At 39.5% G+C, this 20,311-nt stretch overlaps 1 protein-coding gene across 8 annotated transcripts in view; it reads left to right on the top strand.

Moving 5' to 3' along the window:
* The window catches only part of MYO5A (myosin VA), a 104,019-nt gene that overhangs the window by 50,942 nt on the left and 32,766 nt on the right, over positions 1-20,311 (top strand). For all 8 annotated transcript variants that reach the window (XM_067003623.1, XM_067003617.1, XM_067003619.1 and 5 more), the window contains exons 7-20: positions 112-193; positions 1,695-1,802; positions 2,319-2,425; positions 3,978-4,243; positions 4,881-4,962; positions 7,993-8,133; positions 8,884-9,009; positions 11,449-11,532; positions 14,911-15,072; positions 15,348-15,445; positions 16,112-16,198; positions 16,298-16,406; positions 17,574-17,785; positions 18,725-18,881. In XM_067003623.1, coding sequence (XP_066859724.1) covers positions 112-193; positions 1,695-1,802; positions 2,319-2,425; positions 3,978-4,243; positions 4,881-4,962; positions 7,993-8,133; positions 8,884-9,009; positions 11,449-11,532; positions 14,911-15,072; positions 15,348-15,445; positions 16,112-16,198; positions 16,298-16,406; positions 17,574-17,785; positions 18,725-18,881 — 1,821 coding nt within the window. The remainder of the gene's footprint in view (positions 1-111; positions 194-1,694; positions 1,803-2,318; positions 2,426-3,977; positions 4,244-4,880; positions 4,963-7,992; positions 8,134-8,883; positions 9,010-11,448; positions 11,533-14,910; positions 15,073-15,347; positions 15,446-16,111; positions 16,199-16,297; positions 16,407-17,573; positions 17,786-18,724; positions 18,882-20,311) is intronic.

Genomic DNA, 20,311 nt, shown 5'->3' on the forward strand with positions numbered 1-20,311 from the left:
GCTCTTAATGTAATGCTAGAGAATGCATTAAACCTAGTATTTTTTTTCTGCTCATGGATGTTTCTGGCACTTGTTAAATGGTGAAATATAATCAATCCTTTTCTTTTAAAGGCAGAAGAGGAGAGAAATTACCACATCTTTTACCAACTATGTGCCTCTGCAGCATTACCTGAATTTAAAACTCTACGCTTAGGTATGAAATTCACAGTAATTGTGTTGTGCAATTGTATGTACAAAGCAGTATGTCTGAGCTTTTTTGAGTCTTAGAGCCAAAAGAAGAAATGCTGGGTTTTAAATTCTAAACTTTTTAACCCTCGTTGGAAAGATATTGAGAATAACTAAAATGGCAGATCTCAGACTTGGTTCTTTTTAGTTAGAAAGTAATGGATTTGCTTATTCAGCATACTTTAATACATTGCGACTGTAATCATTAAAACTTACTAAGTCCAGATTCCATAGTAGTTTTCCAATTGCAAGGGTGAAATTCTCTTCTCTTGGTCCTTTAAAACCTTTTTACCATGTCTCCAGCTACTGGAAAATTTTATCGTTTCTGGTATAAGCACCTGAAAAACTTGTAGAGTATTCTGTATATGCATACCTCCACTTGGGCTGTTACCAACAATTATTTTACCGTCTCTGCTGATCCAGTGATCACAAATCTGATAAGTGGAAAATTCCTTTTTTTCAGATGTAAATGCAGAGACAGGACAGATTTCTCATTTAAAAGGAACTGGTACTTTATAGAAGAAATGGGCTATGATGACAGGCAATCCCCTCATCATTTTAAAAATTCAATATGAATTTCAATGCTTTTTGTATATTTTTAAAAGTTAGCTTCTTAGTGGGAAAACTGCACAGTATGTTGGTACTGATTTCTGAAATGTCTTTCTGGTTTCCAAGTGTTTCTCTGCTTTTCTAAACCATCCTGGAACATTTAGGATTCACATCTGCTAACATGGGAAAGAGAGTAACTTATGTAATTATAACTAAAGAAGCCATGTAGGAGACTCCTCTTGCAGCTTTTTTGAAAAGTTAGTAGATCAGAAGAAGAGGAGATTGTTATTACAGCTGAAAGCATGGCCACCAAAACTGTTAGAAATGTATACAACACCAAAGAGAACTGCTTTCCCAGTGAAGCCCAGTGCTGTCCCCGGAGTGGCAGGAAGCTGTCAGTTCTTCAACCAAGATTTCTCAGCCAGGACAGATCACAGATATTTATAAGATTAGGCTAGACTATGAAAGAGAAATGAGAAGAAAACAAGAACAAAATAGATTTATTTATTTTTAATATCCTCATACAATAATAGCATAATAATAACTGCAACATAACCCCAAAGTGCTGCTGTCAACTTTGCACCTACCCGTGGGGTGGTTGGCTCAGGTTTGAAGAATGATTGCTTACAATGTGGTTATTCCGCAGGTGTGGAAGTATGAACCAAGATTAGGTAGAGAATATGATTGAGGGCCTATTGTAGGTAACAAGTAGCTTAAGAATACTTACTTGCACTGTGAAATCTTGAAAAAATTATTCTCCAGAACAAGTAGGTGGTACAAGCCAGAAAATGAAAACATATTGACATATTTCAAATCATACAGTCTGCTAAGAGCAACTTAACCATTACACAGCTTTACAGATGTGCTGTGAATTTCTGCATCAGTGTGTAAAAGATTTTATTTATTTTTTTATCTTACAGGGAATGCAGATTACTTTCACTATACGAAGCAAGGTGGAAGCCCTGTGATTGATGGCGTTGATGACGCTAAGGAAATGGTAAACACCAGGCAGGCCTGCACTTTGCTAGGTAATTTGTAAAACGTAATCATATCCCAAATGTTATATGCTAGCAAGTGTTTTCTGTATTACTTGTGTGTATTTTCTTCATACTTCTTTGTGTTTAAAAAGCAGGAAAGCTTGCTAACTTCTGGTATTGAGATATTTTTATTGCATTTAGGGGATATTAAGCTGCAGTGGAATCACATATCTAGAGTAGGAATGAGACACATGTGAACATAAATATAAGACACCTGTGAACATAAATACATGTTGGACTCCCTTGGAGTAGCACATGAAGTGTTGGAGGTCTCTAAAAAGCACTTTGAAACAGCAAAGTAAATAGTTCATATTACTGGATCTTTTTCACATGTGGTAATAGAATGTTTTTAATAGAAATGAAGCCAAGGAGTATGTTCAATACCAAATTCCCCAAAAATAACACACACTGGTGGCAGTTTTTCTCTTCTTAATAATTTCTTTCAACAGTAACTCATGGTTCTTTACTTCTTCATCCACTCAAAACATTTAATTCATCATTTTTCAGGGATTAGCGATTCCTACCAGATGGGAATTTTTCGAATCCTCGCTGGCATCCTTCACTTGGGCAATGTGGAGTTTGCATCTCGGGATTCTGACAGCTGCACCATTCCTGTGAGTAGTAGATGAGCTCAAGGCCATGGTTTCTGTCCTGGCAGTTGTGCGTTCTGCTTGCTTGCAGAACGATTTTTGTCTGAAAAAACGTAATAACATAAAAACAAGCAATATGTTTTGGTTTCTAATATATTAACATTTTCAGTTCCTTTTGCAGATGGATCCAACTCTTCTCAATTTAGAGCTTTTAGACAGTATTCTTTGTATTGAAACTGTGGCTGCCTTAATTTCTTTTCAGAACTGTACCTGATCTGTCCTAGAAAAGTCTTCCAAACAGCTTTGAAGTCCTGGGCAGGTGTCTAGATCTTTATATTCCTACATGAATACATTTCCTGCCCATAGTATATGGTTTGCAGAATGGACTGATTTTTGTTAAATGCCAAACTAGCCCAAGTAATTGCAAAGCAAATGGTTTCCAAAGGTCTCTTCAGCGTCTAGATGACAGGAGCCAAGGATATACAGATGTGACTCTTTTAAGAGTGTCATGGTTTTATAAGTCTTTTTTTAACTTTGTTGGTCAGCAGCAAGGAGTGCACAATCTGATATGAAAGCAAACCCTTTGTTAGTAAGGACCAAAGCTTCCTACTGCACTCCTTATTTTGAGATTAGAAGCAAAATGATCTGGCTTCTGTTCTGTTTTTGTCACTCTTCTTTTCCTTGGATTCAGAAGTGAGCAGTTTCTCCTTGTCTTTCCTTGAATATCTACTGCTGTACTACACAGCCTTCATCATTCTCTCCCTTCAAACAGTACAAGCAGTTGCAGGGTTTATTCTCACTTGGCTAGCAGTTGGTTTCTCAAGCATCTGCAGTAGCAGTTTCTGGAGCTGAGACAACAGGTCCTTCATAGGACCACAGCTAATCAGTGTGCCTGGTCTGAGATTGTCTGTGGGATCTAATGGATAGCTGCTGTGAAACCACAATAGACTAGCTCTTTGGTGTGTCTTAAAAAGGTTTTCACTACAAATAAAACATCATTTAATGATCACAGGTACGAAGCTGATGATGAGCCCCAGAACGTGACGAGGTAGCCTGGGTTGTAATGGGCATCTCCAATGCAGGAATCCCACTGGAGGGTGCCCCATTACCCATCACTCCCTGCCATGGGTGTATATAATTAGACAAGAGCACTACTCAGGAGTTGTAGTCCCTTCTGTCCCCAGCACATAAGTGATGTCCTGTCCTTTGCATTTCACTAGTTTCTTCGCTCAAAACTGAAACAGTTATAAGAACTCAAAATGCAAAGTCCATCCTTGTGAGGTTAGGAGATTCATTTTTGCAGAGGTTTCAGGTTCCCTGTGTCGGGCTTTTTGATTAACACGAGTATCAGGAAATGCCTTTGGGGAAACTGATTTGGTAACTTACTTCAGTGATGGAAATGTGATAAATAGGCAGGGAACTTCTTACTTTCTGGAGGAAGATGAGGTCAGGAAGCTGCTGTTGTTGCTTATTGTTAGATCACTGCAGGCAGGCAGTTCTTTGGATTAAATGATTGCATGTGAAATATTAGTAATACTGTTTCAAGAACTAACAATTTTATTTATTTTTTTATTAGCCCAAACATGATCCCCTCACCATCTTCTGTGACCTCATGGGTGTGGAGTATGAAGAGATGGCCCACTGGCTTTGCCACAGGAAGCTTGCAACTGCCACTGAAACCTACATCAAGCCAATTTCTAAACTCCATGCCATCAATGCCAGAGATGCACTTGCCAAACATATCTATGCTAATCTCTTTAACTGGATTGTAGATCATGTGAACAAAGCCCTTCATTCTACTATAAAACAGCATTCTTTCATTGGAGTGTTGGACATTTATGGGTGAGTCTTTTTGTCAGACATACACCACTTTTTATGTCATTTTCTTATTGCAAAGTGTCTCTGTCTTTATCATGCAGCACTGTTTGGATTAAACAACCAAACAAAACAAAACAAAAAAAAAAACCACCAAGCCCTTAGCAGCTGCTTATTCCAGATGAAGGAAGTAGGTGTTTAGTTTTGACATGCTATCCAAGATCTTTGTCTTGATTTTAAGTTTGACATTTACAGTGGGATTTCATATTTTTGGCATTTGTAGTACCTTTACGTATTGCATAGAAATTTGATAAATTAAATAAACTAAATAAAGAAATTGAATTGCATATTGGAAGTCGCATGCTAGTTGTAACCTCATGGTTCGTTCAGTGTAGCACTTTCAGAGGGTACAAAGATAACTAGCGCTCTCGGGGAATGTCAATCCCTTCCCTGTGTTTTATCATCCTTGCCAAAAGAGGGAGCATTTCTGAATTGCCATTGCTTTGCAGCTTGCCATTTCCCTGTCTGCTTCATTGCGTGGTTGTGGTTGTTTATGCCTGGAATAATGCAATTAATTTGCTTGGAGGGAGGGAATTTGAAGTTATGGGGCCATTTTATCTGTCTTTTCACTGCATAAATAATTTTGAGTATCTGCATATTTTAGATTTGAGACGTTTGAAATCAACAGCTTTGAACAGTTCTGTATCAACTATGCCAATGAAAAACTGCAGCAACAGTTCAATATGGTAAGTAGGAAATTACTGGCATTTCCTCTTCTCTTTCCCCTCCCCAAAGTCCACACAGCTAATTGGGTCCCCAGTGGTTAAGATGAATTCCTTCAGTCTGTTAACCAGCTGTCCTGGCCGTGGGGCTTGGGGGATGGGGAAAGATTGCCTATCTCCTGGAAATAGATTTTATGACTAACTGCTGCTCTGGGACTATTTGAAATTCTGATCACAATAACAATTATAAGACAGAAGCAGTGCTTGGCAATTAAGACCCTGAGATTGCCTGTCAACGAGAGCACTGTATGGATGAAGCTGGAGTTAGCTGGGTCTTTATAACCTGCAACAAGAGTTTATGCACTGATAGGAAAGAGCAGAACTTCACTGTTGGAAGTCTGCCACGCTCACTTTCTCTGCTAGTGCAACTGGCATTATTTTTGGAGGGTTTACAGCCGCATCCTTAAGTTGATCGCTGACGTGTGGCAAAAGGCGCCTCTTCTCCCTCCTTCAGAGAGATCACGATTCTCTTTCTCTCCTCAGCCTCAGTGACGTTTGTAATTATATATCTTACCTGCATAATGATGAGGCAAGTTATTTATGCCAGGCCTGTTGCTAGGCTGTGCTGCAGTACTTGAATAGCTTTGAACTATATATACAAGTGTACCTCAGTGGTGGTGCATATTTGCAGAACTGAATCACCCTGAGCAATTGTTTTTCCCAGCGGCGGGGACATACAACCAGGAGTAATGTGTGTTAGAACTGAGGCTAGCTTTCCAGCTCCAGGATGGCCTTCCTGTATTTATAGTGCTGCAGATGGTTTCAGCTCCATAAGCTAGACGTCATAGCTGCTAAAGCACAAGGTATTTCAGAGTTTTCCCAGCTCCACCGCAAAAAATCAGTCACTGTGAAAATAATAAGGTTTTACTTATTACTGGGATGGGATCGCTGTTCCCATCTTCTCCTTCCCACACATTTCACAAAGGATGGGGTGAAGGGGCTTTCGTATTGATCCCCTTCTAAGCTACCAAACAGCAAAAGGCAGGAGGATGCAGAAATATGGAAGTGGCAGCTTCTGTGCTGCTGTTTAAGAAAGCACAGCTTCAGGAAATTATGATAATTAAATATGTTGTTGCTTTGACAAATGTCACAACTTAGACAAACACGAAACTGTGACGTCTTGTCTATCTACAGCATGCATTTATTTTGTGATGCCTTGAACCTCTCCCAGTATTCAGCCACCCGATGTAAAAGCTTTGTACTTTTGTGCTGGCCAGGTCTTTGATAAGTCTTTACTCTCTGCTTCCCTACACTTGTGGGATCATGGAGGCGGTGTGCACTCTTCATTAATAGGTGCCCCAAAGCAAGTAGGCTGAAAGGAGCCCCAGGATGGCATGTTGGCCAAACCCTGTTGAGAGCAGCTTGCTCAGGGCCCTGCCTGGCTGAGTCTCACACATCTCCACAGCCTCTCCTGGCCACCCTTCTGGTGTCTGGCCACCCCCAGCCTAAAAAAGGCTTTTTGAGTCAAAACTGTGTGCCAACCTGTCCATGTCACCCTTCATCTTTCCCCTGGGCAACTCTGAAAATATTCTTCTCCACACCTGACCATTAGGTAGTCACAGACCACCAAGACGCCCTCTAGGCCTCCTCGTCCACGGGCTGAAGGAGCCCAGCTCCCAGGGCCCTGTGTGACAGCCCTGGCTGTAATGGTCGCCCACTACAGCTGGATCGTCATCATGCTCTAAATAAAATTAGGTCTGAAGACATTTTTCACCACAAAATTGCTAATTCCTTTCCAGTAAAGAAGTGGGTTTGTTTCCTTTCAGGGTTGAGATAGTTTGGATATGATACACCAATAAAATTTTATCATTTACTTTCCTGTCAGGAATTAACTTGCATGTATTGCAGCTGTTAAGTGGATGAGCATGGAAAGGCTCCCATGGGCGCTGTTAAGGAGTGCTGTTTTGGAAAGGACTGTGTTAAGCTAATGAAATAAAAGGGATAAACTGCTTTGTCAGGATAGCTTTCTGCTGTTTTACTGGAGTGTGCTGGAGAGCCAGAGGGTGTTAATGGCCTTCTGCACTGAATTAAGGGGGCAATTAATGCCGGTTCTGAGACTATAGGTGTTGCTGGTGGTCCCCTAAATAGTGCCACTAGTGCTGTTGTTCGGTGATTATTAGGATGTGTTCTGAATTTATTTTTGCTTGTCAGAGCAGTTAGTATACATTAAAATTTAAATGGGAGATAAAATTTAGTTTAAAATAACTGGAGTCAGCAGTCTTTTCATTTTTAAAAAGCATGCTTGTGCTATTAAGACCACAGTTTCCTTGTTTAATATTTTATCATCTTTTTTTCCCTGAAGTTTAACTTTATCTTCTATGTACATTTTATTAAAGCTATGCAGGTTTTTTGTGATAATGCTTTTGAAAAAATATATAACTTCATTTTTATTGATCTTTGTACCAGATACATTTTCCACAAAATTTTGCTTAAATGATTTCTTGTGCTAATACTCTTAGAGTCATTCTTGGGCGGTTTTTGCTGAAGAGTATATTTTAGTATAATACGTCATCTCAGGAAAAAAAACTAACAGTCATTTGAGAGAAAATGGAACTCTGCTCTTTTACAAGAAAACACAGAAGTATTTATAGTGAAATTTTACTTGAAATAGAGCAGTATTCATAACTTCAGAATCATAAATGCATGGCACATCTCAGTTTATAACTTGCTGTTCCTGTACTCTTCTGTTTTTTTTTGTTATTTTCAGAAAAAAGAGCTTATAGTAATTGTGGAGCAATATAGGAAAAAAATAGGAAAAAATAGACCTTATTTGCAGAGAGTATGGATGAATGATTTAATTTAGTCTGTTGGTTTTTAGGCCCAGAAAAAAAAAGGTTAATTTGTCTTTCATACACTTGTTAAAAGGTTTATTCAGTTTAACTTGTACATCACTTGACAGCCTGGATTAATGTGACAAGATGAATTCAAGTGGGAGTTTGATGTATTTATTCTGCATTCTGTTTCACAGAAAACTGTTTTCTTTTTGCCCTGTAGCATGTCTTTAAGTTGGAACAAGAAGAATATATGAAGGAACAAATACCATGGACCTTGATTGATTTCTATGACAATCAGCCTTGCATCAACCTCATAGAGGCAAAAATGGGAATTCTGGATCTGTTAGATGAGGAGTGCAAGGTGTGTTTTCAAGTGCTTTTATCAACTAGAGCCTCACAGGGAAAACTCATCTGCATATAGCCAGTATTTTGACATTCTGCAGTTGATATGATTTAGAGAGCTTAAAAACGGAACTGGCGATTACAGGAGGATAAAAAATGATTTTTAGTCATGTTGCTTTTTTTTCCCCCCTCTCCTGCCTGTGAGTGTACCTGCAACTGTTTCTGGGTCTCTGATCAACCTTTGTTATGACTGTGTCAGCTTTCCCCTTCCTGAGTGTAGCATAGCAGTCTTTGGTCCTGTTAAATTTCTGCAAGTCACCTCTTGCTTGGTGTTTCACCTTTTGTCTTTTATCTCGAGGTATGACAAGCCACATACTGGGCAAGGTGTGTGTTATTTTATTCAATGGAAGCTCAGCCTGGTTCTTTGCATATCACAGCCTCTAGTGGTGGTGGATGAGTTCTGACCCACCAAAATACTGCTGTCAGATAACATATCTCTGGGATCCTCACCCTCAGATGTGTGACACTGAAAGTGTGATGAGCAATGTATGTGTTGCACAGCAGCTTTAGGGGCTGCACCAGTCCAGAGTATCTGAAAAGCAAGCATGTGGCGAGTTGCTGGCTGCCTTGTTTATGGCAGTACTGGAAATCCAAGCAGATAGAATTTGAAAGCAAATCACAAAATACTGTCCACTTCTCCTTAGTTTGTTTTACTACTGAAAAATTTTCAAGACATCTTAAATGTCTTTGTGTTTGTTCTCTTACACAGATGCCAAAAGGCTCGGATGACACTTGGGCCCAAAAACTATACAATACTCATTTGAATAAATGTGCCCTCTTTGAAAAACCACGTTTATCAAATAAGGCTTTTATCATCAAGCACTTTGCTGACAAGGTAAGGAGTTTTCTGCTGGTACCTCTTTTCGGAACTGAAGCTGCTGAGTGTGCGTGTGTTGGGAGAGGCCAGGGTGAGCGGCTGACCTGGGGAGCTGAGCTGCAGTGTGCCTGGCTTGGGGGAGCTTGTGCCCAGAAACTCCCTGGATGTGTACAGGCCAGCAGCTGGGCTGCCCTGCTGCCTGGTAAAACCTGTCAGCAGGTCAGATGATAAACTGAAGCTGTGGATTGACAGACGTTTCCATATCTAGTTGTGCCGTTGCAAGAAGTTATCAGCTCTGCATGTTTGTTACTACACCCTTAAATCTGCTGGTGGCTTCAGCTGATTGTTTCCTATCCTGTTGAGCCGCTTCAGCTGATGTAGTTTGAAGAGCAGGTTTTGGCTAATGCTGTTTGGTTTGTTGAAGTGGGGTAGGGAGTGCGCAGGAAGCGTTCCCCCTGGCCACGAGGCAGAAACACCAAGCTGAGAGGGTGACTAGTGGACAGCAGCCTAATTTTCTACTTGGTTTCCTGCAAAATGTGTGCCTGCTTGTACACGGGATCAGAAGAAAGTTGAGCTGACAGCTGTGCAGAGCCAGGAACACAAACAAGAGCTCCTGACTCCTATCACATGCTGTAACCACTAACTAGCCTTTTTTCAAAATGTAACAGCTTAGTGTGAGTCACAACATAACTGTATAAGTTCCAGTTACACTACAAAAGTAGACAAAATAGAAAATCATAAAGCTCACCAGAGATTGAGCTAAAGAGCAGCAATGAAATAATGCCAGTTTTGCTACCGTCTTAATGTGCAAACAGGCAGGAGGCTAACACACCCTGCTTCTTATCGCTCGAGCAGTATGTACTCTTCCCACCCTTAACCTCCACTGGCCAGCAAACAGCTGTTTCTAGCAAGCTGGACAGTGGTTGCTCATTGGAATGCACACACTGTCCGGCTCTGGCAGTGCACAGCCCAGCTGAGCAGGTCCTCAAGTTGAAATGAAAACAGAAAATCCAGTTTAAGATAACTGTCCTGTTAAACAAAGAAGCTGGCTCAGAATTTTGTCACCTTTGCCAAAAAACTTTGGTCACAGGCTTGGACAATCTCTGGGATTCTTATCAGAAGGTCTGGGTGTGCTGCCTTGAGGGACTGGAGGTCTTTTTTTGCCTCCTTTTGATTCACCCAGCTTCTTGAATTTATGCATAGAGGAGAGGTCCTCTTCTTGTCGATTTCGGTGTTAGCTTAAGGAAAGTAACAAGATCTCTGTAACTGCTTAGATTTCTGAGTTCTGTTTTATTTGGTACATGATAGAACAAGAAGGATTTAATTAATATGTGTTTACCTGAATGCATACAGACGTCTAAAGGGAAACATGAAACTGTAGCTGGCATGTTAAGAAATTGCGTGTTGTCATCTGTCATCTTTTTCTGGGAGAAAGCGGAGATCCTGCTGCCCTCTCGTGGCATTGTTTCCCGCACAAAGAACATAAATGGTACCCGAAGTAATATTCAGAGTGGGCCTCGACTTGTGGGCAGACCTTGGAGAACTCCTCCAATTTGTTTCCCCCATCAGAATTTTTTTAGGTTTTTTGCAGGTTGTGGAATAGTTTAGTTATGTAAGCACTGCTAAATGGCTTTTCCTTAAAGAGAGTCTGCTGATGGGTATCAATCTATGCTCAGAAAGAGCAAAATTGGCATAAGGGTCTGCTCTTGTATTTTATAGCCCTGCACTTCTGCTGATACAAAATCAGAGTGAGATCTTTAAGGAGAGTTAGAATACTTAATTAAATTCTAAGGTGTAGACTTTTGATGATAGCTTTCTATTTTGTTCAGCCTGGAATTAGGACTGTGAAATACTAGGTTTATGTTTGAAGCTCTGACCATTCTTCGATACAGAACCTATGGCCCCTGTGATAGAAGATTGTTGTGTATTGTCACACCACACAGACTTTTTATTGCTTCTGGAAGTAATAGCCTTTCCGATTACAAATGAGGCATTTTCATAATAAGTTGCAGGCAGATTTTCTTAGTGCCTCTCAGCTAATGAGATGAGAGACTTTGTTCTCAGTTGCATCTGGATTTCACACAATTTTGCAGCCCTGATAACTTCAGTGAAGGAGATGTTTGACACAGATTTTGATACTTCACCTTCATGGTAACCATCCATTCATGCTGTCTTTACCATAGACATCTCTCTGCAATGAAATACATATAGTATAATGCAATAATAGTATTAATCTCTATACGTGCTAGTGTTTTACACTTACTGGAAAGCACTGTCTCTGAGCAAAATCTGTATTTAACAAAGATGCACTTGGGAGATGATATTTTCAACATCCACAAGAACTATGGTTTAATGTGGATGTTAACAGCTGGTAAATTCTATGCAAAAAATATTCTTATTTGATACTTTTAATGCTTACTAGTACTAATACTTTTTTTGTAAAATTACTGTTTTCAGGTGGAATATCAATGTGAAGGCTTTCTGGAGAAGAATAAAGACACAGTTTATGAAGAACAAATTAAGGTCCTCAAATCAAGTAAGGTTAGTATGAGGATTATTTTTTCTTCTTCTGCAGTTATGATGCCTTGAGTTAAGGGTCATATGAAATTTCTCATAAATCCAGGGAACTTTTCTCCCTTAATATCAGATCGGCTGAAGGTGAACATAGTTTGTGTCACATTTACTTGTTTATCCACATGGATTTAGAAAGTCTTGTAGCTGAATTTTGCTCCAGCTAAGATTTGCCTATATATATCCACTGATTTCAGTGGGTCAAAATTAACCCCTTTTTTTTCCTAACATACTATAGTAGTATAGGAAGGCTTAGCAGTTAAGCCTTTTTTAGTCTGAAAACAGAAAGTGCTTGTCTACGGCTTGACAACTGAGCAGAAAATTTCTGCAGGGGAGACAAGTTCTGTTCTAGAGGTGAGATGAGAAGGGAGGGAAATCCCTAGACCCTAACGACATGAACCAGAATTTACTGAGCCTTGCCTTGTTGGTGTCTATGACCGATAAATAACATATGAGTAGAAATATGCTGCATGAAGAAATATTATAGAACAAGCCTTCAATTGTATTGTCTGTGTTTTTTATGTCAAAAATGCTGGTTGTGCTCTTCTGAAATGTAAAGGCAATTAACTTAACGTTGCAGTCTGATGGCCCTTGGGAATTTGCTAGCTGTAATGGCCCAGGAAGTTTGGTATCAAGGACAGACTATTTAAAATTACACTATCAGGAAATCCAACACGTTCTTTGTTTATGTTGTGAGCAGATTGATGAAATTAAATGATTAAAATGTGTAGTGTAAAAAAACTACAGCAGGCTTTCCACTGAGAGAAGCACTGAAATGTCTTAAGTCAGTCACTTTGCCTTGGAGAGGCACTGCAGCACCCAGGAGGCTGCTGGGTCCAGCTGCCTGCCAAGCGCAGGCTGGGCCGCGCAGGGGCAGCACACTGGGCAATGCTGCTGGGGCAGGGTGGAGACAGCTGCCATAACAGCATCGTAACTGCTTGGGCAGACTTGGTATGTTGAGTCAGTTCAGTCTGAATGCTAATAAACAAGACAGTTTTCCCAATGGTAAATTTTACCAAAATGAGTGTTTTCCCCCAAACATTTAAAATTTGAAGAATGTTTCATTTTTATTTTTCAGCAGGCCCTCTTTATTAGTATTTGCTGTAGGATTATATTGCTGATTTTTATTCTTTTTTGTTGTTGCTGTTCTCTGGGTTTGCTGTACACATTCAACAGAAGGTAATTCTGAAATGAATGCATCATCTGTCATCCTGCCCATGCATGCTGTTGCTTCTAGGGGTTTGAGCATACAGCTTGAATGCTTCTTTGCTCTCCAAAGTGCATGACACACACTGCTCTTGGCAGACACTGTAGTGTTTAGTTATATATTTTGGCCTTCTCTTTAAATCCACCCACAGTACCTATTTGAACTAGCTCAGTTTCCATGCATGTGTCATGAAAGTAGCACAACAGTCCTTAGCTTTTATGCTTGCTACTGGCATGTTGTTAAGATATTCTGTTGTGGTTCTGGATATTGAAAGACATTGTAAGATTATGTTAGCAGAATGTCTGTTAAGTCATCTGAAAAAAATTACAGGGTAAAAATGCTTGCTTGTGTTCTACTGTGTGAATTGTCTGCCCTTTGATCAGTGTTTTCTCTCTCTTTGAACACTCCTTGTGTTCTGCAAAACAAAGAAAAGCGATAAGATAGGAAAAACCCAACCCAGACCAGAATATAAATGCCCCCACAGTGTGGATCTTCTCAGCCATGCTCTGCTGTTGACCTCTGCTGCAGAAGGCAGTTGTGCCTTTCTTCTGTATGCAATAACTGAGGCAGCATCTATGAAAATGGTAACTTTGAAATGTACTTGCCTGTTTTTACAGGTGGGCTTTCACAGGGTTAGAAAGAGGGAAGGAATGAGACTTATGTGCTTGATAGCTTAGAAAAGCTCATCCATCCCCAAACCAGACACTGGGGACCTTTTCCCCACCTGCACCCATGTTTTATTAGGGCATCAGTAGTTTCAGACAAAGCGTATTACATTCAAATAAGTTTCTGTATGGAATGAAAGGACTTGACTGTGTACCTCAGATAGCTGCACACACAGCTTCACTCCATCTGACTGCAGGCAGCTGAATGAGGTGGTGGTGGCCTGGTTATCCTAAACTATTTGTTGAGTCAGTGGAAGGAGATGGGCCAAATCACCCCCTGGAGATGTCATTCTTCCACCTGTCACAGAGGTAATCTAAGGTGACTGCTCCTGACCTGGCAGACTCAGGTGAGATAAATCTGAGCTGTGATACTCCTCTTTTAGTTCAGGGATTTAGGATATCTCCATAGCATTCATACTCATTATATTAAGCTGAAGTGCTGTGCTAGATGCTACTGAGAAACATTTGATGCCTTCTGCTAGCCCATCTGGCACAATCACAAAGCACAATACCATTTTGTTGCCCAGCATGTTTCATTGGATATCGTTCATGCTCACTAAGTTTTATAAGGCAAAAACAATTTTTTTATTTTTTAGGTTGTACTTAGCCCAAGCACTTTCTAGTACTGAAAATTGAATGCTCCTATCTCTTGGGAGAAAATGCACAGATGCTAGATTAAAGATTATTCATTGACAGGTAGAGACGTTCAGATTTTCTTTCTTTTACAATGCTTCTGAAGAGATAAAAATTTTTGGTAGAAAGACCTTGTGGTATTATTTTTAGTTACAAGTTACTTCAAAGCAGCTATTATGTAGGGGTGTATTTTATAGTCATTAGAGAAAGGGAACCAGAAGCTCTGAATGATATTTGGAAAGATTGGTCAGCTTTTTCTTCTGTTCTCACTGGCCTGAGAGTAGCTCTTCAGTCATATGAATTTGGCTGATAGGTTTTTTTAGTTGATGGTTCCTCTTTTAAGTTTGTTATTTCAATTTAGATTGATAAAGGAGGAACATTTTTTGTTGCCTGTTGGGTTATTCAGTGTCCTAGATATTTCTCAATCACTTAAAGGAATCTTATGCACCACTGGAATATGAAAAGACCCTGTTGTTTCCTTCCTACATCAAAGCAGCCAGATACAATTGCAGCTGGTACTTATGAAACTGCTGTCAGTATCTAGCATTTTCACACGGAAACTATTGCTGCTCTATGAAAAAATACTCAAATCAGAACTTTATCGTCAGAAGGAGACTCACTGATCAAAACCACAAAGTTTTTAGTGTTAAATCCTGGCCCACTCACTACACTACTAGCTTGAATGAATGCTCTTTTACATTTTTTGTCCCTGTTATTGCTATGTGAAGTTGAAGAAAACAGTATTTACAAAAACTGAGCCTGGATTGTAACCACCTTAAACACAAATGGGTGCCATCACTTGCTAGATTCTTACCCTCTGTATTTTTTCTGCTCTTACACCAGTTTAAGCTGCTACCAGAGTTATTCCAGGATGAGGAGAAGGTGCTCAGTCCCACATCAGCAACCCCTTCAGGCCGTGTGCCGTTGTCTCGAACTGCTGTAAAACCAGCCAAGGCCAGGCCAGGGCAAACAAGCAAGGAACATAAGAAAACTGTGGGGCATCAGGTGAGTTTGAAGATGCAGATTTAAAAGTAATGTTTCTGAATTCTACTCCCATAAAGCCTAACATTTAGACGTCTCACTGTAATACAGTTAACCTGAAGACGGTACCTGAAACTAAAACCTGTTGCCATAACAGAAACAAGTTGGTGTTGTGTTTACTACCAAAAACATTATTACAAGTTAGCATGTATCCCTCAACCTGCTTCCTAAGATTATTTCAAATGTGACTGAGATTCCTGAGGTTATTTCCTGATGTTTCTCCCTTCTTTTTCAAAAAGTTCCGAAACTCTCTTCATCTGCTGATGGAAACTCTGAATGCTACAACTCCACACTATGTGCGCTGTATTAAACCTAACGACTTCAAGTTTCCGTTCACGTAAGCTGTTTCATGTATGGTTTGTATAGGCCTGTGAAAGAAGGGAATTGCACAAGGACTCACAGGATTGAGGCTCTGCTAAACATTGCTCACTCAGAAACGAAGTGGTGTGTTTCATTTCTGTTGTTATGTACTCATTGTGCATTAGTATGTGTACTTACAGCAGGAGATGTTTTGGGTTGAATGGAGGGAGAAGTACTTTATGAGCATTTTTCGTTGTGTGATAATATATGAGAAAAAATACCTGCAAATTCATTTTTAGCTGTTTTGAATTTGACTGACAGTATATGTAACAGTTGATGGAATTTGCTTTTGCAGATTCCGTTGTTTCCTTATTTCCAGTTATTCCTTACCTTTTTTTTTTTCATATATTAACTTGCTTAGAACTTTTCTCAAATGTCTGCTTAATATCTGGGCTCACAAAGACCTCCATGACCATGGGTATCAGGCAGACTGGTGAGAAGTGGGATGGGTCAAGATAAGCATTTGGAGCAGCTGACAGGCTCAAGCGATTCTGAATTCCCCAGTCAGAATGTCATCCATTATTGCTGAGTTGTGGAAGCACTGCCTGGACTTTCTATCCAATCATCACATCCCACAGATCCAAAGGGACCATGTAAGACAAGACTAACTTCACACTCACAGGCTCTTTTTATTCCTACATAGATTTGATGAAAAGCGGGCAGTGCAGCAGCTGAGAGCTTGTGGTGTCCTGGAGACCATCCGAATCAGTGCAGCTGGCTTTCCCTCAAGGTGTGTTTGTTGCTTTTTAGATTGCTTTCATCTATAGCTGTTCTTCTTAAGAGAGTTGTTCATTGTGAGGACTGACACTATCTCTGTTTTATGGAACAGGTGGACGTACCAAGAGTTCTTCAGCCGTTACCGTGTTCTGATGAAGCAGAGAGATGTCCTTGGAGATCGAAAGCAGACATGTAAAAATGTCCTGGAGAAGCTAATTCTGGTACTAGACGTAGTGCTTAGAGCATTTGGAATTTGAAAGAATAAAGATAGGTCTCCTTGCTCAGCGCTGTCAGCCTTTGTCATTACCTCAACAGCCCCTTGCTTTACCTCCTTCCTTCTGTTGTAGCCCTATATTTCCCTGCATTGCATGTCCTATGACATCAACACAGCCAAGTTGCACCCAAACTGATGGGCTTTCTTAAGGATCAATGAGCAGTGGAGGACGGCAGTGTCCAAAGAGACAATTCTAAGTATTTCTCAAATAGAAGGTGGTTAATCAAGACTTACTCAGACATACAGGTTAATAAGAGAAAGAAAGAATGTTTACAAAGATATAAAAGCAAGAAAATTTTCCTTGCTGAAGTGCAACTCTAGTAGTAGGAAGTTTATGGAAAGAAGAAAAATAAATACTCTTCAGGCAGGTTGGAGTTTGGCTTTCTAAACTCTTTTCTTAACTAAAATCTTATGGTTTGTGCGCGCACACACACACAAAATCTTAACGTATCCTAAACTGAAGCTCTTTGCCATTCATTTCAACTTGACATCAATAAATCAACAAAATTAATCTTTTTTTTTTTTAATCATACCTTTTTATACTCTTAAAGTTTATCTCCAAGGAGTACTACAGCTATACAAAGATAAAAATATTACTCTCTTTTTGTTTTAGTTCTGAAATTTCAGATGTGTGTGAGCAGCATAGATATGTTTTGTTTTGGCTTAGTTCTGGTGGCAGTAAATGATGAGTACATATTTGAAGCCTGAGCTATTTCCTTTCTACTGTGTAATACGGTTGAAGATGGACCACTGGGAGGGGCCATCTACTGTTTAAGCAAGAAATTACAAATGTGCAATATTGTTTTCATCCTCTGGGCCCGTTTTTCACCTCTTACAGCCTTCCATATCATCTAGACTTGGGTGTTCTTGTTTAAGCAAATACCCTATGTTATTCCTTTAGGCCCTACTTGTGGCCTTATTGTATTAATTTGTTAACAGAATCATATAGAGAAACTCCTTTCCTCCACTAGCCAATACAAGTCTAGATTTACTTGAAGTATTACACAGCTAAATTTACCTCTTTACTAACTGTACTTTAATTTAGCCTTCATGCCTTTTTTAATCCACTAACATTTAATGCTGTAACTGATCATCTTTTTACCTTTGAAAATAGGACAAGGATAAGTACCAGTTTGGTAAGACAAAAATATTTTTTCGGGCTGGTCAAGTAGCCTACCTGGAAAAAATAAGGGCAGATAAGTTGAGAGCTGCCTGTATCCGCATCCAAAAGACAATCCGAGGCTGGCTGATGAGAAAGAAGTACATGCGTATGAGGAAGGCTGCCATCACCATTCAGAGATATGTCAGAGGGTATCAAGCACGATGGTAAGCAGCACTCTTGGGAAAATCCACACTAGCCTTGATTCAGATCCCTTTAAGTAGGACATTTAAATGTGATACATTTGCTCTCTCCTTCCTATGCTGGCTGACAGGAAATGATTTTCCAGGGAAATTAAGGAAATTGAATATAATGAGTGTGTCTGTCCTGCCTGTTTTTGACCTTCATAAGAAGATGGTAGCACCCCGGACAGATGGTGCTTACAACAGTATGTTGTTAGTGGGAGCAGAGTAAAAGTAATACTAGGAGATATGTCTGCAGGTGAGGTAAAGCAGGACTTCTGGTTGAATTGTTATTGCCCGGTTTCCACATGCACTCGTAACTGGGTCTGTCCTGCTGGAGAAGCTATTTGTCATCCAGGGTGCAGCTGTGAAGGGAGATACATCAGCCAGAGTCATTTGTTTGGGTTTACACCTGAGGAATGGCTCTTCATAAGCCAGAAAAAAAGAGTAGGAGTGAAGGTAGCATCATTCAAAGACAAGGTGGTTATGGAGACTGTAAGAATTTACTTTGGGAGAGAGGCTTATGTCAAGATGCTTTGCAATTTTCTTGCTGAGAAGACTGAGTATGAGCAACCATTTTCTATATGTTGAGGTTAGGAGAGGAAGTCTGGAAGTGGAAATAGTTTTAAAGCTGAAGAAAAGGTGGTGAGAAATGAAGCCAAATTTATTTTGTCAGTTCAATAGCACAGTTTTTAGAAGAAGTGAAAACATTTCGTGGAAAACCTTGCAAGATTTTTGTTCGTCATTCTGTAATACTGCCATAGGGTAGAATAGCAAGTATATATGCAGTACTACTGACAGCACTAGGAAGAAAGTGAAGTAGAATATGTAGCTCTTAAGAGAGAGGGTGAAGTTAAAGGATGTAAAAATAGTATTCAAATGTTGGAAAATAATTACAGGTATTACTGTAATCTTTTTGTATAGCTATGCCAAGTTCCTACGGCGAACACGGGCTGCCATCACTATTCAGAAGTTCCACCGTATGTATGTGGTCCGGAAAAGATACCAATGCATGCGAGATGCTACTATTGCTCTTCAGGCTCTCTTAAGAGGTTACATGGCCAGAAACAAGTACCAAATGGTAAGAAATCATAGTGTTTTACCTCTTCACTCTAACTTTATTTCCACATACCTTCGGGATGAAGCTGCTCTGTTGTTTTCACTTGGGAGTCTGAAATGTGTGTGCGTGCTGTTATGCATAGTGCTCAAACAAAATATCACAGTGTGGATGGAAAGATAACACATGAAAATTAGAAAGATCTGATACTGCAATCAATGAACTAGTCATTTTAGAGGTATTCACATTGTCATCTAATATGCATACGTAGGCTTCCCATGCAGTCAGTGGAGTATCTTACAGGGATTTACAGACTTACTCTTCAGAAAACTTTTTCATTCATTACGTAGAATATAGAGGCACTTAAAATAAATATTGAAAATAAGCTAGTGTGGATATGTCTCTGTGAGTCCAAATCAGTATTGCTCACATCCATATATATACATGATGCAGTATCCTGTCCCATCTCTAATTTCAGAGAATTTGTGAAATTATGTCAGGGTTAAGAGAAAATACTGAAGGACATGTATATTAGCATGGAGATACCCACAAAAATAGGAAATTAAAACTTTAGCATGTTCTTGTTTTGTATATATTGATGTTGGTTTTGTTTTGGAGATAAATTGCTGTGACCCTGTCCAAGTGATACTGATGACATTTTTCTGACTATGCTTGATTAAAAATTAAAATTCTTTTGAGAAATTAGAATTTTCTTTCAGTTGTTACAGGGCTGGAAACAGAATTATGATTCAAATGCTTTGATTACAAAATGCTAGCATTTCTGACACTTCCGTCTATGAGCGAATTGTTTTAACTAAGCTCAAATGCCAGCCTGTTTTTCACTGAAAATTTACCCAAGAGTTCTATTTTTTCCTAAGCAGCCACATAGTGAAAATGTAAAACTGAAGGCTAACTAGTGCTTATGTTGCACACATTTTTCTTATATTTGAATTTTTATATATTTTTCATTTGTATTCAAGTTGCCTACATAGTCACATGCGCACATGTCTAAATTATATCATCCTCTCATATACTAACCAGGATGTTTGAAAACAAGCAATCCGTGATCAAAATTTTTGACTAGTAAGTTCTGTTCACTGTGCTTGACTCAACTGTCTTTTGTGCAAGTATTTATTATTAGAATTTTTAGCATTTTCAGCATTAGAAACCACATTTTATGTTGTTAGATGGTCAGATATGTTTTCAGCAGTGACCTGACACTGATAGATGTGACAGTGAGACACAGGTTGCAGCAAAATATGGACTAAAGGCCATCCTTAGGAAAATGGTAGCTGGTTCAGTGTGCCTGAAGAAACTCTTGTGAGTGATAGACATCACATCTGTCCTGTAGCACAATGCTATTTAAATCTGTTTTATTCCTTTTAATAGAGATGGTGGATTTCTGGAGGTATCATTGTTAAGAAGTGGTTGGACTTGCCTGTCAGGGAATGTCC

This window comes from Anser cygnoides, chromosome 11, assembly GCF_040182565.1.
Source record: "Anser cygnoides isolate HZ-2024a breed goose chromosome 11, Taihu_goose_T2T_genome, whole genome shotgun sequence".
Taxonomy (NCBI): domain Eukaryota; kingdom Metazoa; phylum Chordata; class Aves; order Anseriformes; family Anatidae; genus Anser; species Anser cygnoides.